Consider the following 27,963-nt stretch of genomic DNA (forward strand, 5'->3'; position numbering starts at 1 on the left):
TAACCTTACTTCTAATGAAAACCACTCACGATTATACCTGACATGTTGTTTGCTTTTTTTGATTATAGGGTCTATAAAGGTTACAGCAGTTTCAGTGACATGGACAGCAAGTGCAATCACACACCCTCCAGAACTAACACAGGAGCCTTGCCTGAACTGCCAAGCAGAAAATGACTCAGAGAAATGGAATCAGCGGGACGAGTGATCGCATCCTCCACTCGGAGGCCTCCAAGATCTTCCAGCAGGCCAACGGTATAGACCATGAGAAAATCCAGGAGGCCGATGATTGTGAATTGGAGGAGAGGGGACAGGAAGGAGGGCGCCGAGTATCCGTGGCTGTAACAGGAGCAGTCGAAGCTCCAGATGGCGGCTGGGGCTGGATGGTGCTGGTTGCCACTATACTTGTCCTGGCTTTGACACTGGCATTTCCCTCCTGCGTGGGAATCTTCTACACTGACTTGCAGAATGAGTTCCACGCAACCAACAGCGAAACCTCCTGGGTGCCCTCCATCATGACGTCAGCGCTTCATGCAGGAGGTAAAGCTAGAAGACCAGGAAATAAACCAGACCCAAGTTTTTCCAAGCCTAATTTACTCATTTTGGTGTAATTTAAGAGAATAATAACTAGAATTTACCATACTACTGAAGTTGCCCTTTAATGCCCCCTGGCCTGAGGGTAGTTTTTAGTTTGCAGTTGCTGTTATTGTTCAGGGAAAGTATGAAACCAGATAGAGAGAGAAACTGAGGATGCTTTAACCTGTCTTGCTGTGTGATGTTGATTTAAAGGTTATTCCATGAGAAGCTGCAGTCCTGTCATTTCCCACAGCCTCAAGTGTTTCATTGACAGAAGAAATAATGCAAACCTTAGAGCGGCTATTTTCCTTCTGAAGTCTTCATTCCTGTGCTGATGAAAAGTAAAACTCAAAAGAAGCTCATCCTATCATAAATCAAAACTTTCAGATTTATTAGATTAGTTTAAAATAGCTGATTTAGCAATAAATTGTCACTTTTAATAGCAGTTAAACAAAACTAAACTGACGTACTTAGTCTGGCATGATTATCTAAGGTCTAATGTTTCCTGACTTTCAGAAGATATTACTGTTGACTTATTATTTACCGTGATCCTCTCTGTACTGTGTAGGGTCATGATAGACACTGGTTACCAAGAATAAAATGTACTGTATATAAATTATGAATATAGCCACGGTGACATCACCCACATTTTACATTCTCTTTTTGCACCCCCAGGCCAAACGGGTCAGAGAGGTCCAACAAAAACTCAACAGCGAGGTACTAGAAGTATAAATCTCAGTCATATTCTCCATAGGGATGTTGGTAATAAGCCATAATGTTGTATCCATCCAAAGTAGACTTACTATGAGTATGACATTGTAAAACTATAGAAGTCTGTATATATCATCCTTAATCAAATCAACCCACAGCTGTTAGGTGGAGGAATCCATCCACAGGGGCCAAAACTGAGAGACAGAGACTAAAATCAGGGACCAAATTATAGCACTTTTTTTTATTTCTGATCTTCATATCTTCATCATCTTCATATCCGCAGATTGTAGATTTATGACAAGAAGGCGTCACACTATCATTCTTATTCTGTTGGCTTCCTTTTAAATCCATCCAAAAACAGAGATTAGTTTGGAGATTTAACCCCTGGAAACACAAGTTGGAAGGATTATGGTCCTTTATCTATGTCCAAGAGTCCTTTCTTCATTAGAAAGATTAGAAATAAGTTTCATGTGATGAGCGGGTGCATAGTGCAACTTCTTATCTGTCTTATAAGTTTTGAACTGTCAATATTTAAAATGCTAGAATAAAACGATAGTGGAAAGCAGCCCATGGTTTATCTCAGTGTTATCGCAATGGTTGGATAAAGTTCCTCCTCTTTACAATTTCTTCACTCCCAAATAAATTTCAACAACATTTATCCAAAAAAAGTAATAAGCATCATAGTTTTTATTTGAGATGAGGGAAGAGTTCACACATTCAGTATAAAATGCAATTATATGCGAGCGTTTGATCAGAAGCAGCCTGTGGCCTACAACACCTGAACAACTGGTAACTGCCTGTTTAAGTGCACTCCTATGCAACTTAAGTTCCTCTCCTTCAAACTTCTTCCTTCCATTTTCTGAAAATACAGCACACTATTAGCAAAAACCCTTCATAAGGGCCATTTAAAGTCCTCACACGTTTACTGTTTACTCGAACAACATTACATCACGATGACTGTTAAGTATGAACAGGCGACATGCATTGAACAAAACGTAGACACAGAACGTAACATCCCTTTCACGGGGGGATAGTAAAATGAACATGATATATAAGATAGTCAAAATAATCGGGATTTATAATGAATCTTTAAAAAACCCATACAGATATTGATAATTGTTGTATGTGGCAATATTAGATTGACCGATAACAACGAGATCAACAATACAAGAGCTTTTGATGAAGAGGAAATTAGCTTTTATGTTATTTATGAAATGTAAAAGGAGAACTAGAGCATAAAAATGCCATTTGATACACATCAGAAAAATATGGGCTTGGGAAAGCTTTAACACAGCAGCACTTCAAGTTTATTTTTTAAGGTTTACGATGAGGACGTTATGCAGTAATGTCAGACTCATCCTTTAATGCTGCTCTGAACAAACCAGAGGTAAATGTATGTTTTCGTCTAAGATGTACACAATAATAGTTGTTTTGTTTTTTTCGCATCCATTTCTATTCAAACAGTCAAGATGTGACTTGTGCAGACTTTTAGCTTTTTTAGAGGCTCAGAGCTAATTGGACAGGCCGTTACAGTCAGTTTTGGACACAATTCTTGTGAATTTTGGAGACAGGAATGCTTTAATCTTAGAAGTTTTCATGCTCTGACACAAATATGACAATAATCTTAGGTTTATCTCCAGTAAATTGCACGAGGGAGCCTTGTCCCAGGCCTGATTTGTGAGCTTAAGAAGTGATTCATGAGTTATTAAAACTGTAACTTTAGAATAAACACAGTCTAAAAGATTCTGATAAAGAATAGCGTGATTAAATTTTTTTTTAATGGCGCAAAAACTGAAGTTTTAAACATGTTAGTTCAGTGATTTTCCCCCATTAATATCTAGCAGATCTGCTGTTTAACAACAGAGATAGGCCGTGTTAAATTTGACACCCCTGTTAGTGACCTTTAAACAGTGTACACTGCTGTATTTGCTCAAGCTTTCAAGTAAACACAGTGAGATTTTTTTCATGGCAGGCAGGTGAGTCAGGATGATGTGTTAGAGATTGAGAAATCTACACACCAAAGGTAGTGTAAGATGAAATCTAATCTCACTGGCAGGCAGGTGAGTAAGAAACAGATGTGTCATCTTGTGCACAGTGTAAATGAATGAGCAGACATATTTTCAGTCATATGTTCGGTTCTTTTGAAGGTCATCCAGTCGGTGCAGATTACAAGTTATGTGAAATGTGCTGGAGGATTAAGGCCTTTGCCCAGTCGGGCTCTGGTATTAAACTAAGAGCATTAAATTTGATCCACAGGTCCCTTTTGTAGCATGTTGGTGGAGAAACTTGGCTGCCGAGCGACAATCATGTTGGGAGGGGTCCTGAGCGGGCTTGGAATGGCTGCCAGCTCATTTACCCAGTCAATCACTGAGCTTTACATCACCGCCGGGGTCATTACAGGTCAGCAAGCACTCAGTAGATTTATTATCCCAGCACACATTTCATTGCCATGGGTACACACAGCTACCTGCCGAGCATCAAAGGGCAGGCACAGGTAGAGTTCAGCTGTGCCGAATATTTGTTTGGTTGTTGTAGACCAAAGCAGACAGATTTTGGACAACTGTAAATGCATCATTACATCTTTTATATCACTTAAATTTGACATACAGACATTCAAAAGAAGTTAAAACTCTAATTTCACTTCATAACAGCCTTGGTCTAATTTCCATTGTTGTGGCTGTTCATTTTTGTGGTAAACTCATAAAGATACAGATACAAAAATTTTACTGCTTTCTCTTATTTTTTTAAAATGTTATCATTGGTACTCCCCGCATAAAAGGAGAAGCCTTACCCAAGGTACCTCTGGACTACTTCCATGTCTTTCCTCTTGGACTTATGCATCTGCAAGTGTTTCAAAATATAAACCTTTCATCATGATTTAATTTTCTGGGAGTGGACGAATTCGCAGTAAGTCAGATCTGTATAGTAGCACAGATGTTGAGTGACTTGTCTGGGGCCAGAATATGATATAAGAGGTTTGTGGACCATCTCTGAAAGTATTTGTCTTAAACTAAATAGATGGTCTAAGATAAAACATGCTTTCCATAGTGGAATATGGTTTCATAGAACCGAGGTTGCTCATGTGACCATGTTTCCTGGTCATGTTTCTGTCCTAATGAACTACACTTCAGGCTTTGTCATAGCTGGAGTATAAGTTCTCATCACGTGCCCTAATCCTAAAAATGAAAGCTAAATGTTTTAGTTTGAGGTTTGGAGTTAAATCACCGCACATGGTCTCTCAGTACATGACTTCTACCAGCTGTTGTCCAGAGGTGCACAAGGAGGTTACCTTGAAGGGAGGTCTGACAAATTTAGAATAATAAAAAAAAAAATAGAATAAAAATAAAAGCATTAGCAAAAAACATTTAAAGTAGTGTTACACAGGATAGATGACACATAATAGAACTTTTCTACATTTATACTTTATAATCCATTAGCACTATCGCTGATAATAAAAATGTCACTCGTCTTTCATTGTTTCAGGTCTTGGTTTCTGCTTCAGCTTCCAACCAGCTGTGACAATCCTGGGACACTACTTTGTGCGTCGCCGTGTATTTGCCAACGCCATGTCCTCCACGGGCACCGCCTTGGGACTGTGCACTCTGCCTGTCCTGGGAAACTACCTCCATATAGAGTACGGTTGGAGGGGAAGTTTTCTCATTCTGGGGGCCGTCCTGCTGAACTGCTGTGTGTGTGGAGCTGTGATGAGGCCCCTCCAGCCCAAAAGGCATCGTGGCCAGCCGCTGATGAACCACGGACCTCCTCCGCCAGATGAGAATAGTGACAGCAAGAAAAAAGGGAGGGTGAGGACGATTTGGAGCTCCATGTTAGCTTTCCTGAGCAAACACATGGCCTTCAATCAGTTCTGCAATAACTTGCGCTACCGCGTGTACTCCATCGGCATCACGTGGATGATGCTCGGGTTTGTGGTACCTCTGGTGTATCTGGTTCCCTACGCCACAGCAAATGACATGGAGCCGAGTCAGGCTGCGTACCTGCTGTCCATCCTGGGGATCGTCAACATCGTGGTGCGGCCACCGTTTGGCGTCGTCTTTAACATGCCATGGTTCAAAGGGCGACACGTTTACGTGTTTTCTGCAGCTTTGCTTGTCAATGGGCTCAGTAACAGCATCTGCTGCATCGGGCCCAGCTTCCATGTACTGCTGGCTTACGTGGTGATCTACGGGCTTTCCATGAGCGTGGTGGGCTCCCTGATGTTTACCGTCCTCATGGATGTAGTGGAGATGAGCTGCTTTCCCTCAGCCCTTGGCCTCCTTGCTGTCATGGAGAGTGTCACGCTGCTCATTGGGCCTCCACTGGCAGGTAAAGGAAATATAGATATTATCATGAGTGAGAGATGTGAAGAGAATGTAGGTCACACTTTTTTATCCCATGAAACCATAACCATAAAGCCAGTAAAAACCCTGGAGGTATAAATATGCAAAAATAATTTTTGCCTGTAGTCTCTCTTCATGTTTTCTGCATCACTGGCTTAGATTTTGCATGATGTATGGGACTGGGGGAACAGCTAAAGAGCTGCTTAAAGGATTGGCTTAAATTTTTTCAGGGACTTCAAGGCAACCTCATGAACTCTGGAACAGGTTTGCTCAGGTTTATACTGGCCCTAAGGAGATTCCATCTAAGAGCACCATAGTATAAGGGATGGGGAGAAAATCCAAAGCCCTGTTAATACAATTAAACCTTCAGACTGAAGCTAATTTATGGTCTCAGGTAGACGGAAAGTATTTCCTCTTTGTGTTACTGTGAACTTTGTGTAGTATATATTCCAGACAAACAAAAGGAAGGACTCTGACACCTTTTTGTTTGGCTGCTGGAGCCTCATAACAACTTGAGACCTTTACCAGTAAGAGTCTGAGTGATGGAGCAATGCCAAAAATGCATGACGGTTTACAAATTGCCAAAAAAGGGGAAAATACTTTCTATAGAAGTTTATCTTCAGTGACTTAAAAGTTATCCTTTCATACCCACTTTGGCCTTTCTTAGGACTTCACGTCACTTAAAGTTATTGCTTAGTTTAAAATGGATTTCGAGAAAAAAAAAGACCAACAGGCTACAAAATCAAACATATCTTTCTAAAACTGACCAATCAACAGTGGGCCGCTCAACAGTGGGCCGCTCAACAGTGGGCCGCTCAACAGTGGGCCGCTCAACAGTGGCCTAAATGTGACCTTCCTTTTGAAATTAAAAATGAAACTGTTATGGTTAGATGCAACACATGACGAAATCTGAATCTGGTCTGTCTGGAAAAGGTTGATCAGATATCCTCGTGTTGGTGTTGTTCCCAGATCATCATACTAAATGTTGTTCCAGGATCAACATTGCAAGTGACCAATCAGAATGTTGTGACGTCATACTTTTGCGACTTCGGGAAAAACCGGCGTAAAACAAAAAACTGTACTAAAGCTGCGTGAAACCGCCTCTGTCCGCCGATCAATGGACCCTAACCCTAACCCTAACCGTAACCCTTTAATAAACGGTAAGCAGAATTGATATTGTCCTTGCAACATTGGAATTTCATAAATGCACGAATGGCTTGGCGCGCAAAAGAATAACGTCACAACAATGTGATTGGTCACTTGCAATGTTGAACCTGGAACAACATTTTCATGATGGTTTGGGAACAACACCAACACGAGGATATCAGATCATCCGTCTGGAAAATGTGGTATAGAAATCAGTTGGTCTTAACCTCCTAAGACCCGAACTCTTCCACGGCATGCATTTTTAATTTCTCTTTGATATTTTGGCATATTGGGGTCTGATGAATGTAAAAACAAAGAATTACCACATTTTTTCTTTTTCTTTTTTTACCTTGTTTTTGTTTTTATGAAAAATAAGAGCCACATATGAGGATATTCGTTTAAAATTTTGATAGAACAGTAGCAGTATAAGTGGATATCAGGCCCTTGTATAGCAAAATAGAGTATTTTGGTCTAAATAACCCAAAATGTGATGTCCACATATGTGGACGCCAGGTCCTAGGAGGTTAAGCAGGCTCAGTTATTCCCAGGTAACCAGTATCATAGTTCAGACAGGGCAGGTGTAACAACAAAAGGTGCGTTTGATGAAGTAAATGTGTTGCTCAATACAGGCATGGAAACAATCCAAATGTGAAATGACAATGAGGCAACGAGGCTGGGTAACGGCAGAAGCATAAAGAGAAACTCTAACAAAAGTAAACTTAAGATTAGATAAGCACACTCAGATTAGAAAAGGTGGAGAAACCAGACACAAGAACCAGAAACGCCACAGAAACATCATCAAACCCCGATCTGAGGGGTGAAGCAAATTCAACATAGCCAGGCTTTCCTGGCAGAAGCTGATTTGACAAAAAATAAAACTCCCGTAAGAACGAGGGATTATCATGCCGACTGCTTCACTCTCTATATTCACATAAAAGTTTGTAATTCAGGCATCATTTAGCTGTTTTCTTTCACTAAATGGACAGATTCAGCGCTGCCTACTTCAGTCAGAGAAATTATCAGATAATGAAGATCTGTAAAAAATATAAAATATATGATGGGTAACACAGGTGCTCCACTCACACAGGTGCGTGATGCTGCGGAAAAGCATTAGTGATTCGTAGTTTGCTGATGATTTTAAACCACAACTCCAGACCAGGTTAACAGTTCAGCTTGAGATCAAGCCAGGCTAAAAGAGCACTGTACTGAAAACTTGCCTCTCTAATTAGTTAATCTCGCGGCAGAAATACTTTCAAAATAAAAGTGGAGGCCAAAAGAATGCAAACTCAAACATATGACAAAAACATGATAGTTTGTGAGTCTTTGGTGAATTTTCATCCGTTTTTTGCACCAGGTTGTTTCTTTATTGTTATTTTTTCATCTATCCTCATGTTTCTTATCTAGTTACAGTGCACTGACCTCTATTGATCAGTGGCAGAGCTTTGTAGCTGTAGATAAGTCCGTTTAAAAGCCAGCAAGTCAATATTAAACCAGCTCCATCTAAATTCCTGCTCCATACTCATCTTTTCCTTTTATCTGGTTCAACCTATTAAAAAACAAAAAAGTAAAGCCTTCATGTGTGATTGCATACGCTTCAGTGCACATGTTTTCACATGTGTGTTATGTGAACAGCGGCACTGCAGGGCTTTGAGTCCGTTTAGCACGGAGAGAAAAACAGTTTGTTCTTCTCAGTGGAGAAGCGAGCTCGAGCTGCAGCAGAGTGAGAAAAGGGCAGAGGCTTCCTCTCCCTCTCAGGGCTGCTTCCGTCTCAGATGACAGTTATGCTTAGACTGTTTATCTGGCTGCTTCTCCAGCTGAACAGTGACATAACCACAGAGACAAGTCACGGCAGGATTATGTTGCTTGTACATCTGACCTGATGTGCTGCTGATTATAACGGGGAAAAGGATTTTCCGAGGTCACGGTTATGGAAGATAAACACAGTTTGAAAAGATGTCTTTTTTTTCTTCTTCTTTTTTTTGGTGGAGTCAGAATATATTATGCTGATTTGAATAGAGAACTTGCCTGTGAACAAATATCACACTGACCTCTAATAATAATAATAATAATAATAATAATAATAATAATAATGGATTGCATTTATATAGCGCTTTTCGGGGCCCTCAAAGCGCTTTACAATTCCACTATTCATTCACTCTCACATTCACACACTGGTGGAGTCAAGCTACAGTTGTAGCCACAGTTGCCCTGGGGATGACAAATGTAAGCTCTAGGTCAGTGATTTTCCACAGGTTTGCGCTTATGAGGACTGCACTATGAAGCAAGATTAGTACAACAGATTTAGCCAAGAAAAACCGCCAAGGATTTCTGGACGTTTCTGACGAGAAGCTATCATGAGTCAAAATGCTGACACTGTTGATGTTTTCTTTATTTCCAGGAATCCTGGTTGACAGAACGGGCCACTATTTCCATGTTTTTTTTGCCTGCAGTGCCGTTGTTGCCTCATCCGCCGTGTTCCTTATGGTGTCGTTTTGCTGGCTGGATAAAAAGGAGAGGAAGGCGCTGAATCAGGTGAAGCCACCCACAGCGCTGGACCCGGCAGCACCCACGATTGACATCGTTCCTGGTTGCCAATACAGCAGCGTGTCCACAGAGGGAGATAAAGACAAGGCCTCAGCTAACGGGGCGGAGTATATCACCAGCGTCTGAACCTGCTTACACTGTGTGTCACCTTTTAGCACACGTCACACCCTCGGTCAGACTGTTCTGCAAATGATTCCTAATATTTGCGGCCGCTTGCCTGGTGCGTCAGATGTGTCGAGGTTTATTTTTCTGAAAGACACCACACATCCTAACATCTGGAGCACCATAAAAGTCAGAACAAATAGTACGAAGAGTAGGGATGGGTATCGTTTAGGTTTTATCCGATACCGGTGCCAAACCGGTACTTTTGAAACTGTGCCGGTGCTCAAACGGTGCTTAAAGAATGGAGAACACAAAATTGGTCCAAAAACCTCTCATGTTCAGCTGTTTTTTTTTTTTGTAAAAATATAACAATGTTAGCCTTTTCTGCAGCTATGGGGCATATATGGTATCACTCTTGGCTGGAAGCAGTGCTTAAACAATGGAAAAAACACAAACTTTGTCCAAAAAAATGTTTAGCTGTTTTCCACTTTTTCTTTGGTCATTTTAGCCTTTTTGGCCAGGGTGAAGGGAGCATCTGCCATCAAACAAGAAGACAGCTGCATGTAACTACGACGGTGTTTGCTAGTTCACCTTACGTGCATTAATTTAATAACGTGGTTAGCGTACTCAACGTAAATTACACACGAACAACATTAAGCTGCTGCTGCCATCATCATCCGTCATCATTTCTGCTCCACTGGCAGGGCTAGGGGCCAGGACTCTCCTCCTCAGGTTGAGGGATGTTGCTAATTCCGGGTCCGATTACAGGCACCACACCCGCAGTAGATGTGCTCGGTGTGAGGTCTCGCAGCAAGCTGTCAAATGCGGCGCATTTCTCGGCTTTTAAAAAAACACTACGCGTCGCCAGGTGTTTCATCGGATTAGAGGTGTTACCTCCTTTGACAGTATCACAGTATCAGCTTAAAGCACTTGTTGCAGGCTGCTGAGTTTGCATATTTTGCTGTGAAGTACAGCCAGACTTTTGACCGCTTTGCCTTGGTCATTTTTAATCTGTAGCTCTGCTCTAAAAGGACGTACGTACCTGGACTTGCCTACTATCCTTGGAAACGTAAAATGATTGGCTAGAATCTAAAGTGTATCACAGCTCAGAAAAAAAAGCACCGAAATGTGCGCTGCTTTTTGGTCTGGTTACTACCGTTTATGTCAGAACCTACCGGTACCCATCCCTAACGAAGAGTTTGCACTGTTTGACCAAGGTTGCATACCAAAATCAAGAGATGTGCACTTAAAAACCACGACGTGATTGTACTGTTTATTGTCAAATGCTGCTGATTTTATCTACACAATCTATCACACATGAGGTATATCACTCTAATAAGCCAAGATACGTACATAATCCCTCATTAGAGAAATCAAATCTTTAGTAGATGTTTGCTGGAACAGTGTTTTTCAATGGTGTGTTAGTGTACGATGAGCTTAGAGACACAGAGAGTAGATACTCTTGAGCTTTGAAACAGAAAGGAAGGGGACGGTGCAGTAATATCAGTGGGAAACATTGTGGTGCAGCAACCTAGTGAGGCCTTATCAAGAGGGACATGTTATGTTTTTTTTTCTATTTCCTGTCATGTTACAGTGGTGAATAGTTGTTAAATACAGCCGAAACCAATGACCAAAAGATTTGAGTTTCATCCAGATCTTTCGAACAGTGTTTCCCACACCTAGACTTCACTTGGGTGTGCCACACAGGTATATGTTGCAATTATTTTTTTATTTTTACAGCCATCTAACATGACTATCAAGCCCCTCACTCTTATTTTGACATTTCAATCGCTGTTAAACAGCTAGCTCTAGTCCTTTCTCTACAGGCAAGCTGGTCAAAGCATTATTCTGACAGGAGGTTGGTACTAGTTCTGCTCCGGAGCTCTTTCACAGCCCCGAGGGGCAGCTCTAGTCGACAGTTGGTCGCTAGAGGACATTCGCTCTGTTTGCCTAGGTAACTCTCTAATGTAGAGTTTATGGGCCCTGCTTTGCCACAGGTGCATAAAATCAAGCACCCAGTCATGCAGTCTGCTTTCACAAACATTTGTGAAAGAATGAGCTCAGTGCACTCCAGAGTTGTCCTGTAACAAGATTCCTTCCTAACTATTCCACAATCAAGTTTAGGTGATATAATTGCAAAGTGGAAAACTTTAGGAACCACAGCAGCTCAGCCATGTGACCACGTACAGTTACAGAATGGGGTTGCTGGGTGCTGAGGCATATACTGCGAGCTCCAAACCTCCCTGGCATTAACATCAGCACAACAGCTGTGCACCAGGAGCTTCACGGCATCTAGCAGCTCCTGTAGGTATAATGTGTAGGTGGCTCAGCACTTCTGTCCACCTACTGCGTCTATCACCTCTCGTATCAGTCTATTCTGCATTCTCACTCTTGTCTCAGCAGTTGCTTTAATCATTGACCGCAAAGTTAAACTTCACAAGAAGTCGCTCGACGTCACTCAATTTCTCAGTCTCTGCTTTCTGTGTGGGCGCCTCTTTGTAGACCATTCCTCCGTGGGATGAGGAACTTTCTTGAGAGCCAGGTGATGGCTCGGTATTTAATGTCTCAAAGTAGGGCTGGGCAATATGGCCTAAAATTCATATCGCGATATAATTTGAAGCATGTGCGGTAACGATATATATCACAATATATTCTTTTCTTCTGTATAACGTATTTTCCACACTATAAGGCGCACTTAAAATCGAGAGTGTGCCTTATGTATGAATTCTGGTTGTGCTTACTGACCTCGAACCGATTTTGGCTGCAGAAATCTGTTAAAAATGTTTTAGTACAACTTTGGTAAGCCGCACTGCTTGATGGATTGTCAGAGCATTACGGCTGCCGTAGTGAGGAGCTTCGCGGAGTAATCTGGGTCCAAAACTCAGCTGCATCCTACATCTATCATTGGCCAAATTTATATCGTTTATATCGCCCACTTCTATCTCAAAGTGTGATTGATATTATTTATTTATCAGTTTAGGACAGCGTCCTTTCACCTCTTTCTCAACAAAACCAAGAATAGATTTTTATTCTGTGGGAAACACCATTTTTACTTTATGTATGATGTTAGAGGGGATAGCCTGAAAGTAGTCTCAAGAACAGAGTTGTGGTTTTGAGCATAGAAGCCCCACCCACTTCAGTTTCCAGCCAATCAGTAGAAAGTTGGCTTACCAGGAGAGGAATTAAAACACCTGGTTTGAGACAGAGGATGAGCTGAGGGGCAGCAGAAAAGCCCACTAAGATAAATAGGATTATTTTGAATTGTGAATCATACAAAGCTACTCTGGGTGAGTAAAAGAATAAAAATATGGAGCCAGAAATGAGCAGAATAGGTCCCCTTTAATGGATCAGGGTTGTTTTTATTTTGTACTTATAACATTATAAAGACATCTTAAAAGACCAAAACCAACAATTTGTTATAGCCTGAGGATTAAGCCAGCAGACTGCACTATACACATTGATGTTAACAATCATAGAAAAGCTTTTCACATTTGGACTTCATGTTTTTTCGTAAAGTACCCACAGATTACTGAACACCGTGTACTTTAATGGCAATGTGAACAGCACAGTCAGACCTGTCGCTCACACATTTTTATCACTGATACCTAATCCAGAGTAAACAGGGGCGTGAAACGCTTTAATGCCCTTCCGTGTCAGTGAAACTAAGCGAAAGCTGCACAGCAGAGTGTCGTGACACTTTTATGGTTTAAGGCAGATAATTTCAGGGGTGTGAATACTTTTAAACATGACTGGTGCTAAATAAAAAAAGGCTGTAGCTCTGAATGTGAGTTTGTGGTGACCTGTAGAAGGTGTACTTTGATAGGTGATTAAGAAAATAAATGAATGGATGAAAATTTAAACAACACCTCAGTTTAATGCGTTATTGGTTTGAGCACGCAACTGTTATATCAGTTGCCACTTTAGCTATATTTCAGCTGTATTGAAAAACTCCATCTATTCTCCTTCACTTATTCACTGGAAAGTATCACAGGAAAGGCAGGAAGTCAGGATATTTCCACAGCATGTGAAGTTTAAGAATTTTTGAAATTTATGTGCAGTTATTCAGTTTACATGATGTGCAGTGCCTGACATGGTGTTCATGTGTCCTGCTGTAACTCCAGCCTTTCATTCATCTAAATCATTTTAAGGTTAGACCTTTGTTGGTGTTGGCTATGCGCCAAAATAACTCCTGAGAAGCCGCACCTGTTGGTCAGTGCTCACCTGATTTATGTCTGTACAGCACAAAAACACTGATAAACACACAGTTCCCAATATTAAAGCCTCTGCCTTATTAAATTTAAGTTCAGTGCATCCCGTACTCAGTCTCGTGTTTGATAACAACTGATTACTTACTGCAGCATCACATGCCGGCTTTGCCAACCTGGAGAACAGCCATACCGATTATGTTCAGCTTGTTTAAAAGCTAATTACCAGGAGCGGTCTGAGCGAAACTCAAAATTTATATCTTTTAAAATAAACCACAACTATACTTTACAAGTCCGGTTTTGTTCGTAGAAAGCGCCGAATCACTGCTGACTTTTTTTTCTCTTTTTAATGAAATGTTTGTTTGTTTGTTTTTTAGCGGGAGTAAGTACCGTATTTGTTTGGGTCTATTTTCAGCTGCGGATGAATACATACTCGTGGCAATGAATGAACTGTGAAACAGTGGAGCTATATCAGACTTGTAGCATGAATTTATTGTTGCTTTTATTCTTGTTAGTGGTTGGTTCGTTTCAGGAATGATAAAGATGAAAAGGAAAGCAGACTGATAGCCCTGTGAGGTCTAAGTCATCATCGATGGTGAGAAATGACCCAGATTCTGCATTTCAGGAATAAACAGGAGCTTTGTGTTTAGAGGTGCTTAGACCTCAGAGGGAATTTTAACATGGTGTAGTAAACGATATATTACTTTATTATTTTTGGCTTCTTTAAAGAAGAATCATACATTTTCTTCCCACCTTGCTGAGCTGTTTGGTTCACTCAACATGGACCTAGAAAATTGTTGCCTGCACTTCAGAGTCATATATAGCAATTTAACATGTACTGTAATAGCAGTGAATTAATGATGTTTTTCTTTTCTTGTGCTTGCTTTTCATTCCTCAATGCAACAGTGCCTTTTTACATAGCTGCCGTGTTTCGTAAAAATGACCCACACGGATAATTTCACGTGCTTTCAGAAACAAAGAAGCAGATGGTTTCGCTTTTCATGTCAGACATTTGAAACATTTCTTCGAAGGAATATTTCAAAGGCGCTGATCACAGCTCACACTACAAGTACAAGCTATTATAACAGAGTATAATACACTTTTCAGGTATAAACTGTATTGCAGTAAACAAAGATGTAAGCACCAACAGAAGATTTATTAGTAATTTTTAGATGCTTGTCTTGCTTTAATTCAAATAACTTTATTATAAATTCTTTATTTATATATTATGATTCTGGAAAATAAATGTTTGAATATCAGAGATGTCTCTTGGGATTTTTTTTAAATTTTATGTATTTTTACGTGCCTCTGTTATTGGAGAATAAAACACAGCCTTTCAGACTGAGAACTAATGTTCTTCTTATTTTTTATTAGTACACATAATATTGGTGCGTATTTATTTGAAGTATACTGAAAAAGGTTTGAAAGGGATTTAATCTCCTGAAGCCCAGCAGTTGTTGGTAAGTGCCCAATAAATTAGTGGAAACAGTCAAAGTTTGATCTTACTAGGAAAAAAGACCATTTGATTTTATACCTAATAAAATTATAAAAATGGAGAATGGGAGAAACTCTGTTTCTCTGCTGACATTTTTACTTTGGCCCAATCAGTGACACTGTGTGTTTACACACTATAATACCCTTAATATAGGGCTCCACAGCATATGATACCTGCTGAACTTGGTCCTCTCTCTATGTGCAAGAATCATTAAATGTCATGCTGAGAAGAAAGTAAAACTATATTATGTGTTCTCTTCAAACTTGTTTTCAGAAGTGCTTGTTTAAAAACTAGAACAAAAATAACAAAAAATATCAACATGGATGTAATACAAGGCTTTATTATCAAATATAAGCCTGTATACTCTGTTTAGTTTTTCTTATAGTATGAAAGGGTTGACACTGATTTTATATTTTCTTATAAGAATTAATAAATTCCAAAAAAAAAATAATTTCATGGTCAAAAAGTTTGGTGTCAACATTTTATGATCAACTGTTAAAAAATGGTTGATCGGTCTCTGCTGATGCTGGTAAAATTGCACTGGTGTCTGTCTGTCTGTCTGTCTAAATTAATATAAAAAACTGGGATCTGACTTGTGCTGTAAAGGCCAGGCAATATGATAAGAAAATGACATCCAAGTGTCCCCTGTTATGCTACAAGAATCATGTGTAATGTTATTATTATGCTTTTCTGTATTATACTATTTTTAGAAAATGCAAAAATGGGAATTTTCACCAGTAAACTGTCATATGAAATATATAAAACCTAACTTTCATGTAAAAACATTTTTTTAAGAGTTTTTGCCAAAATTAGTGTCACACTGTCAAAAGGGTGTAAATCTTTCCTACACAGACAATTAAACAAACCGCCGTGCCTTTATTGTGAAAGGGAGGAAGTCGTTTCCAGCAACATAAACAACGACGCAAACTGCCGCCATCTTGTGGCCAATGTGTGAAATGAGCCGTTTTCTTAGTGTAAAACTTTCCACAGCTGTCCCACAAATGTTCATTCGTGGTACAAAAACGATAGTTGAACAGACATGAGGACAGAGTTTGATATTTTGTGTAATGTCGCTCTTTTTTTTAACGTGGTCTGAGCCGCGCAGGTGTCAGCTAAATGAAAGTGAAAGTAAAAGTGAAGCGGGTGCTGCAGACACTTAAGCTAGCTGTGCTCTGTGGAGGAGAAAGATATACGGTAGGTAATCTAAATGAATCCCGATTAACTCAATTTTAAATACATTTTAATGCGTCACAGGTGTATACACAGGTAAATGTGAAACGGCAGGTAGGAGAGCAGGTAACCTAAACGGCCTATTACTGAAGTTACCATCTCAAGAAAGCTACAATGAGAACCAGCAGCTGCAGATATATTTTATGCTCCAGTTGCATTAAATAGCTGTAAGGCTTTGTTAATATAACTATAACAGATATTAGTGTTAACGTTTCGCTCATATTTTCCATAAGTGTGATGTAGACAGTTTGAAAAACAGCACCGTTTTATCCCCGGAGTCACAAAATGTGTCTCTGTGGTACTTAAGAGTAGATTAAATTAAAAATGCAGGACCTATATTTTTACTTTTTTGCATATTTTATTCAGTGATTAAGGATATATTTGTTGAGAGTAACCCTAATACTGCGAGAGTGGGTGTAAATAAACAAAAACTGAAACAAAAAAACGACACAAAGTATAACAAATAGAGAGGAAATGTGGTTATTTTTAGCCTTTTATAGTTTGGTCCAGTTTGTTGTTACACCGTCTCAGGTGAGGTTTTGGTCCAGATGTTTGAGGCTTGAGGATGACCTCATGATCGTGAGCCAAATGCTTCACAAAGCGCTGTGTTTGTACTGTAATCTCTCCTCTGAAGTCATGAAAAATTAGGCTCCTGACTAGTGTTATTACAGTATAAAATTTCATATTACTTTACCTTTTTATTAATTTAAAATTTTTAGTTTCAGTTTACGCTAGTTTCACTTTGTTGCCAGATTTGATCCTTCCATTTTGGAATAGGAAAGGTTTAGTTTCAGTTCAGTTTTACTTTTTATTTTCTCTGATATTTTCTATCGATATTTATGTTCTTATAAAACCACTTAAATGAATGTTGGGCCACAGTAGCAAAAGGTCCTAAATTAACCAAAAGTAATTCAGGCACACACACAGTCATACATACACACATTAAACTTGCGCAAATTATGTACCAATGAGATAGAATATCTTAAAACAGAATTACATGGAGAGATGTGAATTTAAACGTACACCTATGAGATCTAGTTTCCAGCTTCTGTGTGTGTGTCAGGCTTTACAGACCGATGCATGACCACTGATAGGAAACTTCATTTGCGGAGAATGGTTCCTTTTTTATTTAAATGTTTGTGATGAAGATTAACAGATTAGATATGTCCTCATCAGCCACTTGTATCGAAGTAGCAGAGGAGGCAGTTGATAACTGGCAGGGTCTGAGTACTAAAGACTGTAGAGGAGCTAGAAACACTAAATATCATGTAAACATCTCATGCACATGAGCTAGTTGCACACCAACTTTCTGCTGCTTGTTGGAAATGTGATCACATTTACATTTTTAAATGCATAAAGTTCTCGTTTTCCAAATTCTAGTTAGTATTTTTATTCCACTAACTAAAATGGGTTTTTTTTCACTACTAGTTGCAATTTTTTAGTTTGTTTTAGTTAACTGTAACAGCTTCAGTGCTGACAAATACCCTTCATACTACAATAATTAATTAAAAAAATGTAAATAAGAAGATGAAACAAATTAAGCAAACACTAGAAACTAAATGAAACTAAACTAAACCAGATAGAAATTAATAAAGAAAATGTCTATTTAGTGTTTACGTTTCTATTTTCATCTTCTTGTGGAAGGAAAAATGTTAAGGACCATTTACACAGGGACCAATTAACTCATCATGCATTGCTTTGCAGATGATGGTTGGCCACTAGTGGACAGTCCGGGCTCCATGTAGTATTTACTACCAGGTCATATGCCAGTCAGTGGTTTCCTGTGCACTCCTTGTTAGTCGCTCACCTTGAAGGTAATGGCCGTTTGCTTCCTGTATGAACGGTTTTTGGTTGAAGTAGAAGCTTTTCAATCTGATTTAACTATTTTCCTGGGAGAGAGAAAAAGAAGATACTCAAATCAACCAATCAGAACAGTGAAGTTCAAAAGAATCAGCTTCCCACTATGAGCTGCTCACACCTGCAATAGTTAACTCTGAACCTTAACTCCTGTTTGCCTGATTTTCCCCCTCTGGCAGTTTCCACTGTCATTGAGATGATTGGGATTAATAGTTAAATATTTTACAAAAAGACACACGTTTGGGAAATATAATTGTTTTCCTGATAAAGTAAATCTAGATTTTAACATATCTTTTCTGAGTGACTGTAATACTTTCTGTTGTAGGATCCGATTGAGCCTCCTGCGTTTTCACCGCCAACCGAGGGTAAAATGACGGACGTGGCAGCCTCGGGATTTTTCGTCCTTGTTTTCGATGCAGTTCTGGGTTCATCGATGTGGACCGGGCTGCTGCTGCTCGACTGCTCCAGCTGTGGTGGACTGGAAGGCGTGTGGGCCTTTGGAGCTGTAAAATGGGTTTTCCTCCATGTTTTCACCTCTGTGTTGACTGATGGAAAGCCCCAGCCTGTCCTCCACAGGTTGGTGGCGCTCCTTTGCCTTCTTCCTCCCGTGTTTGAAAGTGGACGCTTCCTTAAAGCATCTCCATCTGAGCCTTACTCGGGCCCATCTCCCAATCTCAGCATGCTCCTCTTGGGCCCGATGGCCTCATCTCTGGCCTGTTTAATTTGGGAAAAGGGCCTCAGTGGGAATGGAAAAACAAAAACGGACAGCGTCAAACTGGATACCAGTGGGCTGCTTATGAGGACATTAAAATATTTCAAACCAGACACTCTCTACCTGATCGCGGCGTTCAGTTTCCTCATCTTAGGAGTCATCTGTAAGTATAAAACATTCCCATTTTATAGTGTGTTAGATAGAGCACATGTGTTTATTACAGTGTAAGACTTATGGATCAGAAACATGCAGGCAGAAGTAGCCGTGTTAGGATCAGAGGGTGGAGGGCAAGCTTGTTAGCAAGCACTCCCTCATAAAATATTTCTAAGAGACCGGACTTGCTGTTCTGTGTGCATCAGAGTGGAAACAGAAGCTGCAGAAGTTTGTTTATAGGTTAGGAGGCCTTGAATGTATGTATTTGTCTTTTTCTTCCTGGATTCCAAATCCTGTTAGACCTGGAAGGTCCTGCATGTTACTTCATTCAGAGAAGTAAACAAAACTTCTCTTTTACTCTGTTTAAGGTTTTTTTCTAATCAGCTGGAAGAGAAGAGACCTTTGAGTCTACAAATCCTCTCTAAAACACAGTATATAAGTAAAAATTAGACTGTGAGAGCAGATTTTCTCCTATCATTGTTCACTGATAGAGTAAAACCATCGATTCCTGCTGCTGAGTCTGTGTGCTGGGATGGCAGAATTAGCCACGTTGGAATATTTGTTCCAAAGACCAGCACAGATTTGAACCATTCGTTTATGTCCACAAAAGGGCAAATCAATACGAGAGACGAGTTATGTCAACATTAGCATGTTTTATAAGGTCCACGTGCAGGTTTTGGCATTTTAAAAAAATAGGCTGGGCAAGATGATTTCACCATGACAGCACTTTTCGTGCCTGCAGCATGTCCCGGCACCTGTACACTGACTCCACCTGCTCATCCAACATTTGTCACTTCTGCTAAGAAACCCCTACAAAGAGGGGTCTGGCTTAAAAATGCACAGTCTGTCTTTTATATACAGTCTATCATCAGCACTCGTAACCTAGTCAGTAACAAATGTGATTTCCACCACACACTACATGTCCTTAAATACTCACTACGGTTTAATACTGCTTTCGAAATAAGTTTTTAATAAATTTGTTGACTTTGTCCCTGTTTACCTTTGTACCTGTCATTCATCTTTCCTCACAGGTGATACGTTTATCCCGTTGTATCAGGGGAAGGTCATTGATATGCTGAGTGGTAAAGTACTTGAAGCTGGCTTCGGTTATGCGCTTGGAGAGCTGGTTCTCATTTCTCTCGGAAGGTGATGAACCAAAACTGTTCCCACCATTTCTTTGTCTCTCAGATATTTGTAGGAAGAACATTTATTTACTTGGCATCTCTCTGATTTTTTTGTCTTTCCATCTTAACAGCGCGCTCTTCTCTGGCATGAGAGGTGGTATATTTATGTGCACCTTGGCCAGACTGAACAAGAGGCTGAAGCATTTGCTGTTTCACACCCTCCTGAAGCAGGAAGTGCAGTTCTTTGATGATAACAACCCCGGTGAGAGGAGCACGACATGTCTATTAAGATATTTAGGGACTGCATGAATTTGCAGGGTCAACAATGCCAAAGGTTCCCCTAATGAAAATATTAACGCTGATTTAACCCTCGGTAAATGGAGCGTCAACTTAAAATGCAATTGGCCCGACAAACTAGTGTCTAAAAAGCCTCATAATCTAAAACAAACATTGAAGCTGTGCAGATTTAAGCGCTTACTGAACTCTGTCCTTTTCTCTGTTTCACCATCCAGGTCGTCTTTCCTCCCGCCTGCACTCTGACGTGGACAGGATGGGCCGCACGGTAGCGCTGAATGCTAACGCCGTGGTTCGCAGCACAGTAAAAACCTTCCTCATGTTGGTAGTGATGTTACGCCTGTCCTGGGAGCTCACTGTGCTCACCTGCATAGAGATGCCACTCTTAGCTGTAGTGCAAAACAAATACAGCACCTTGTATAAGGTAGGTGCAAAAGGAAGAAGAAACAGCCAGACTTTTCTTTATCTTTTTTTGATGACAGGAAGAAAAATGTTTGTTTGCAGCTGGAAAGAATCAAGGATATTAAAAGTGGGAGTCATGAAGACTTTATTTGTTGATCCTGATTTGTTGTCTGACAGGAGCTGAAAGAGCAGATTCAGGACTGCCAAGCTCAGAATGCAGACCTGGCTTCCCAGACGGTCAGCGGGATTCAAACCGTCCGCAGCTTCAAGGCCGAGAAAGACGAAATCAGGAGATATCAGGAGGCTCTGAAGCAGATGCGCGTAGTCAAGAGACGTTCAGGAATCTACAGTTCAGTCTTTCTCCTAGTGCGGAGGGTAAGGCGACAGTCATGTTACAAGCAAGGGAACATGTTTCATTCTCAGCTCTAACTGCATATGTGCTAATATTTAAGCACCAAGAAGAAACGGTACCCTGGTTTCTTAAAGCATTTTAGTATTTCCCCAGTATTTAATATGTGCTGACATGATAATGGATCCTGCTTTGTTTGTTTTTTAGCTCCTTCGCAAGTAACCCTCCTCTCCAAACTCTTTTTATTTAGCTGGTGTCTCTGGGGATAAAGATACTGATGCTGTTCCAGGCCCGCACTCTCATCTCGTCCGGAAAGCTCAGCATCGGCAGTCTTGTGTCCTTCTTCTTGTATCAGAAGCCCATGTCAGTCAATTTAAAGGTAAGCCGAATCATTCTGGATATTTATTAACATGTAGTGCCTGTTTTTGATACTCAAGGGGTTATTTATGTCGCAGGAGATTTTGTACTGCTATGGTGAAACGGTGGCCACAGTTGGAGTGATTTCCAAAGTGTTCAGCTACCTGGACAGGACACCCAAGTGTAAGGAGGAGGGAGATTTAGCTCCTGACAATCTGCAGGGAAGAATTGTTTTCCAAAACGTCACCTTCAAATATCAAGAGAAACTTGCCCTGAAGGTAACAGTTTCCTAGTGTTACAGTGATGGTTGTGTTCGTCCTACAGTGTCACTGTTGGAATGGTGTTAATCATTAATTTGTGAGAGGTGGACAGATTTATAAATGCTGCACTGACGTCTTCTCTCCAGTCAGTGTCGATGGAGCTGCAGCCAGGGAAGATGACGGCGTTGGTGGGTCCCTCCGGCAGTGGAAAGACCACCTGTGTCAGCCTCCTGAAGAGGCTGTATGAGCCCCAGGAGGGTGAGATCCTGCTGGATGGAAAGCCGCTCCACCTTTACAAACACAAATATTTCCATCAAAAGGTACAGACGGCTCAGCCGGTTTAAACCATTGTACTAAATCAAATAATGTAGGGATGCTCCTGGTACATATGATCTCAGTACTTAATGTGTCTTTAATTGATGCAAACATGCAATCGTATGTTAGATATAGATGCAGTTAATGTTTAAAACAGTGGGTCTAATCTAACATCAGCTTCAAGTCACAGACCTCGGTTCCTCAAATGAATGACACAAAGAGGTCGTCAGAGGGTTTCTGTAAAGGCTTTTCTTGCTTGGAAAGCTGCCGTGTCTAGTCTTGACTTCAGCTCAAACACTCTTCAGAGTTTTGAGGCTGGAAGATTTTTGTTTGACTGGAGCTGCTGGACCAGTTCTGGGGACGAGGGTGTAAGTGTATTTGATTTACTAGTAGGTCTAGATCTTAAAATAGCACGTGGACAGTGAACCTCCTTGTTTCCACATGTACCCCAACAAAACTTTGACTCTCAGGTTTTGTTCTTGTGAGACGCGTCAGCTTATTTGCTTTAATTGTTTAAATGGTGAAACCACATTAATCCTTTCTTCGTCCAGGTAACCCTGGTTTCCCAGAATCCCGTGCTGTTCTCTGGTTCCCTGAGATACAACATTGAATACGGCCTGCAGGATTGCGGCATCGAGAAGGTGAAAGAAACTGCAAATAATGTCAACGCACACGACTTCATCTCTGAAATGGAGAACGAGTACAACACAGGTACAGAGCCATCTGTGGTATTGTGCCTCACCTCAATCACACGGGTCTAGAGACCACTTGGCAACTGCCTGCCAACCACTGGTTACAGTGGAAAAATGAGCATTACCTGACCAGTTCTGAGTTGTTGCTAAAGCTAATCAAAAGCCTAAAGAGCTGTCAGTGAGCCCCTGGTAACCGCTGGCACTGTGAACCTCGAGCAGGTTGCTTGCCTTTTCTATATGACATAATTGTCTGTTGCTCCTTTTGAAATGTGTCATTAATGCACAACTTTTATTTTGAAGAGAAATGTCCTCAGTTTCCAGGAATGTGGAGTAGAGCAGAAAAGTAATAACAGTAGCTTTTAAAGAGATAAAATTAACATTGAGACGAACTGAGTTCAGCTTATTGGTCCACAGCAGTCCCAGTTTATCATGTGACCCCTTGGGAAAACGAAATCCCACCCCTGAAAGACCAGCACGCTTCTGCATATTAACTTTGCCCACAGCGGTGAAAATAATCACTGAAATTTGAAGAGTGTTATTAATGAGTACATACCTACAACATGGAAAAATTCTGATTCATGTTGTTTACTTTTGCTTGATTGCCTTTCTTTACATTACTTCTCTATCTACTCATACTGCATATTGCAGTGAGATATTTCTCTTATAAGCCCCTTGTGGGTGTTTTTTCTTTTCATTACATCAGGAAATAAAAATATATGATAGCTACAGAGGTGATCTAACAAGGAGAAAATGCTCAAGTCAGTTGACAAAATAATCAAGTACAGAGGCACATGTTTAAAATAGATCATGGTGAGCTGCAGATAGGTTTATGAAAGTTAATATTAACTTTTTCTGACAGATGTGAAGTAAGGAAAGTCAGATTTTACAGTTGTAAAATATCCAGCTGGAAGCTGGTAGCCAGGTAAACCACGAGCTATGTTTCAGTAATGATTAACTGTAAAGTTGTGATGGAAAAACCTGAAGCAGGTGCATGTTTTCCACTCTAACCTTGGTCTGTGTTATTTGTCCTCTCAGATGTAGGAGAAGGTGGGGGTCGTCTTGCAGGAGGACAGAAGCAGTGCATCGCCGTGATCAGAGCTCTGGTTCGAGACCCGCAGGTCATCATTCTGGATGAAGCAACCAGTAAACTGGATGTCGAGGCGCAGCATTCAGTACGTACATAAAAATAAAGCTCAGAAACTTCCATACGACCCTCAGCTTTCCTCACGGTGACCAAACAAGGAAATCCTGCATGCAAGAAGCGTGAATGGGTTTTCTCTGTGTGTGGGTGTGAGTCAAGCAGCTGCTCTTACACATCTGGCGATGAGAAAGTTTGGGCAGTGGGCCAATAACACAAAAAGAAAAAGCAAACCTCTCCTGATTTAGATTTGGCTGGTCTCCTGTTCCTCTCAGGCGAGTCTGGACCGCTTCCATCATGATTTTTAATCTCTTTGATGAAGTGCACCTGAACTTGTACCTCTAGTATGTGTCAAAATGCAGATCCTTCAAAGTTATTTTGTTTTGGAAGGGGACAAAGTCACGGGGTTGCAAATCCATTAATCCACACAGTGGCCCACACCTGATGTGAGTATGTTCACCCCAGATGACTCAGGACAGTCTCACCCTGGTCCCGCTCATCACCCGATCCACCGCCTTCAGGTTTGGAAACTTGTCAGCTCGCGTCCTTCACTCCAGAGTCGTATCAGTTGGTGTTTGCTCTGTAGGTGTGAGGTTTGTTAAGAAATGACAGAGCTCATAGTGCACGTGGTCAAAATAGGGGTTACAGGAAGTGATCTAAACATAAACTCAGGGCTGTGCTCAAAGCATCTCTCCTGACCTGTGGCTCGCTCATCTTCTCGATGAGTGAGCCACATTTAAAACTAGAAAAATTTGCATTTCCTGCGAAAATGCTGTGTGGATGCCTTAACGCTGAAGATGTATGCCGAAAAAAGCTGAAAAAGTTGAGAAAAAAAACCCTGCCCTGAGCAGGATTTGAACCTGGCCCTCCTGGTCTAAGGGCTGCTATTTAGCTCACTGAGCCAAAGTCATTCTCACAAAGAAGAGGTGGAGAGACTGACAATTGTACTGAAATGAGCAGAAGCTGCTGAGAATTGTGCTGATAAGAGGTGGAAAGGCTGAAAATGTTTCAGAAGAGGTGAATAAGCAGAATTTGGGCAGAAAAGAGGTGAAAACTCTGAATATTTTGCTGAAAAGAGTTCAATCAGCAGAATTTCTTCTGCAAAGATTTCAATCAGCAGAATTTCTGCTCAAAAGAGGTTTTTTCTGAAAACAGCTGAGATTTGTGATAATAAGAGGTGAAAAGGCTGAAAATTTTGCAGAAAAGAGGTGAATCAGCAGAATTTCTGCTGAAAAGAGGTAAAGAAGCAAAACGTTGCACTGAAAAGAGTTCAATCAGCAGAAATTCTGCTCAAAAGAGTTTTTTCTGAAAACAGCAGAAAAAACTGAAAATTTTGCTGAAAAGAGTTCAGTCAGCAGAATTTCTGCTGAAAAGAGGTGAATGAGCAGAATTCTGTTAAAAAGAGGTTTTTGCTGAAAACAGCTGAAAAAGCTGGTATTTGTGCTGAAAAGTGGTGAAAAAACTGAAAATTGTGCTGAAAAGAGTTAAAAAAAAGTTTAACTGTTAACTGAAAGAAGTTTTGCCATAAGCGGGACTTGAACCCGGGCCTCCCAGTCTGAGAATGGATGCTCAACTCACTGAGCTAAAACACAGGTCAACCCGGCAAGGAAAATCAGTGAGGCCACTGATAATATGGCAGAAATGGGCAAAAAATATTGCAAAAAAAATTCAATATCTCAAAAAGTATAGAAGTTATGAGCACCAAAAGTCATAGCCAGAAAGAGCAGAATTTTTTAAAGTTTGAACGGAGAAAATTGGCTGAAAACTGAGGGAGTAGTTAACGTCCAAAAAACGTACGGAAGCAACTTGAAAAAGAAAAATAAAGAATAAAGAGAAACAGGAACTCAATACACTATAAGACAGTTTTCTAATTTTATGGGCCTGTTGCTGGAACTTGAATGAACATAGCTCTGGCTGTGAGTGCAGAAGCCCCACCCATCTGTTTATGAGTGGCAACCAATCAGATGAAGGGGCTAAACTTGTAACTATAAATTAGAATAGAAATAATACAGAAGCTTAAAGCAGCAACACCCCCAGTCTTGACATGGAAAACAATAGCCCAAAGATATCTCTGCACACCTGAATCAGAGGCAGGTCGAAGGGAAACCTAAAGCTTTTTGGAATTTTTAGGGTTTTATGAGTTTAGTATTATTGTAAAGTTGATTTTTTTTTAAGACTAACCAGTTAATCCAGAAAGTATTTAGCTGATAAACTGATAATAAACACAACCACTACCTCCAGCCAAAGAGGGGAAGAGGTCCACAAAAGAATTGTGTTTGTGAAGTGGCCTCATATTTCTGTGTTCAGGTGCTGAAGGAGATTTTTGCTCGTGGCCGGACGGTGCTGGTCGTGGCTCATCAGCTGAAGACTGTGGAGCAGGCCGATCACATCATCTTCTTGGAGAACGGCGAGGTCGTAGAGGAGGGGACGCACAGTGAGCTGATGGCCAAAAAAGGGCGTTACTATCGTCTGAAGGAGGAGCTGTTCTCTCAGGACAGCCAATGACCCGCTCGTGCTTTCGTCGCACAAATACTTTCGTTTCTAGACAAAGAAGAAGTGATGTTGTTTACCTGTTTGTATCATGAGAAATGAACTGTTCATCATCAGAAAACTTCAAACGGCAGAAGTGTTACTGCAATGTTTGGTCGGTCAGAGGAGCTCAACTCGTCCATCCTCGTTTATTTATCTGGGAGGAAACGTTTGAAGTGGAGAGAATATTATAATCATGACCTTTAGCTACCATGGGTAACTACATTTTGAGAGTATAGTTCATATATGCAATTTATTGGCAGTATTAGAGGAAAAATGTGGGGTTTCCTGCCAGTAAACAATGCAAATAAATATGAATACTCCACATGGCAGCAGAACGGTCATGACATAAAGTGACTCAGATTTAGAGGTCGTCCTCTAAAATGAAGTGTTTTCTGATTCTGTTGTCTCTTTATTTGCTTTAAAATGATGGAGGGCTTCAGTGTTGGTGTGCTCTGAATGTCAAGGACTGTTTTTCTCACTGCCTTTTGTGCTCCATGTGTTAAAGCTTTGCTGTGAATCACGTGTTAAACTCCTTAAAGAAGCCCTCGCTCTAACAGAAGCTCCTGTTAAGGTGAGACTTTGTCACTGACATTCGTCACTCCTCCTGTCAGAGTTATCATCACCTGTGGTTTCCACCGTGAATCATGGTGTCTTTTCCTGAAACTCCAGAAATATTATTTTTAGTGGATTTTGTTCACTGATGTACTTTTTTAAACTATACTTATTAAAATTGCTTTTGAAGAAAAATTGATGGAAATCTTTGAGTCCTGATCCGTTCCAGTTTTTTACTTCGGTCGTTTCTCTTCCTTATTAAGACTTCCTCATTGGAGGTCAGCTTCATTTAATGTTGAAACCTCATGTATACTGAAGGGTAACTTAGAGGATGTGTTTTTATATAAATCAAAAACTGGATTTTGTTCCTTACGAGCTCCACAGTGCAGAGGAGACACAAATCCCTGGGACTGTTATGGCAGGAGTCCACTTAAATGTTAATATCTCCTCCTGCTGCTCCCTCTTTTTCTATCCATGGATGATCACTGACAAGCTGATTTTTGCCTGCAAACTTTTACTGGAAGATGGAAAGAAAACAAAGCTGTAGAGACCAAATAAGTGGAATAAGATACCAAAAAACCTGGCTGAACAGAACGAGGTTCAAACACTGAAAAACAAGTATAAAATAAACAGATTAATTTAAAAACAACAAGTGTTTTCATCCAAATTCTCTCCAGGGCTATGAAAGGATATTTCCACATTTTTGACTTGCAAATATGTTTCTATTCTTGTGCAGATAAGCCCATTTTGGCTTCACTTCCGCATGTTCTTGGCAGGCTTTTACATCTGCTTTCTTGTTTTTATGTTCATGGGAAGACTTTCACGTTTCCTGTTTTGCCGAACCCCTCCTTTATCATTTTTTCGGCGTTTACAAATGCCGAGA

General features: G+C 40.5%; 2 protein-coding genes and 1 long non-coding RNA gene across 4 annotated transcripts; 2 read left to right on the forward strand and 1 right to left on the reverse strand.

Moving 5' to 3' along the window:
* Positions 1 to 248: 248 nt before the first annotated feature.
* On the forward strand, positions 249 to 9,715 carry slc16a5a (solute carrier family 16 member 5a). Its single transcript, XM_014335946.2, is given in 5 exon segments — positions 249 to 394; positions 397 to 537; positions 3,541 to 3,684; positions 4,768 to 5,607; positions 9,166 to 9,715. Coding segments are annotated over 5 exon segments (1,428 nt in total). The 5' UTR covers positions 249 to 363; the 3' UTR covers positions 9,438 to 9,715.
* A 6,280-nt stretch (positions 9,716 to 15,995) lies between these two features.
* Positions 15,996 to 27,277, forward strand: tap2t (transporter associated with antigen processing, subunit type t, teleost specific). The gene is made up of 12 exons (XM_005913736.2): positions 15,996 to 16,307; positions 18,526 to 19,075; positions 20,097 to 20,211; positions 20,321 to 20,451; positions 20,702 to 20,907; positions 21,063 to 21,260; positions 21,485 to 21,613; positions 21,690 to 21,869; positions 21,998 to 22,171; positions 22,718 to 22,877; positions 23,894 to 24,030; positions 26,304 to 27,277. The coding sequence occupies exons 1-12, from the start codon at positions 16,230 to 16,232 to the stop codon at positions 26,499 to 26,501; spliced, it is 2,256 nt and encodes a 751-aa protein (XP_005913798.1). The 5' UTR covers positions 15,996 to 16,229; the 3' UTR covers positions 26,502 to 27,277.
* Positions 18,117 to 27,947, reverse strand: LOC121814966. Of its 2 annotated transcripts, none has more exons than XR_006054691.1 (4): positions 27,454 to 27,947; positions 26,232 to 26,537; positions 18,322 to 24,576; positions 18,117 to 18,232 (listed from the first exon to the last, which is right to left on the reverse strand). It is a non-coding gene; the product is annotated as an uncharacterized LOC121814966 (long non-coding RNA). The 2 variants fall into 2 exon arrangements; XR_006054692.1 differs by having other exon boundaries at positions 18,120 to 18,232; positions 18,514 to 24,576.
* Positions 27,948 to 27,963: the final 16 nt, after the last annotated feature.

This window comes from Haplochromis burtoni, unplaced genomic scaffold (assembly GCF_018398535.1).
Source record: "Haplochromis burtoni strain Fernald_Lab_line unplaced genomic scaffold, NCSU_Asbu1 Contig_6, whole genome shotgun sequence".
Taxonomy (NCBI): domain Eukaryota; kingdom Metazoa; phylum Chordata; class Actinopteri; order Cichliformes; family Cichlidae; genus Haplochromis; species Haplochromis burtoni.

What these genes read in the sequence shown, in the direction of transcription:
- tap2t (XM_005913736.2), top strand. Translation starts at nt 16,230, where the DNA reads ATGAAAGTGAAAGTAAAAGTGAAGCGGGTGCTGCAGACACTTAAGCTA. An exon ending in GTGGAGGAGAAAGATATACG is followed by an intron (nt 16,308 to 18,525) that starts GTAGGTAATCTA and finishes TTTCTGTTGTAG; the next exon opens with GATCCGATTGAGCCTCCTGC. An exon ending in CCTCATCTTAGGAGTCATCT is followed by an intron (nt 19,076 to 20,096) that starts GTAAGTATAAAA and finishes CTTTCCTCACAG; the next exon opens with GTGATACGTTTATCCCGTTG.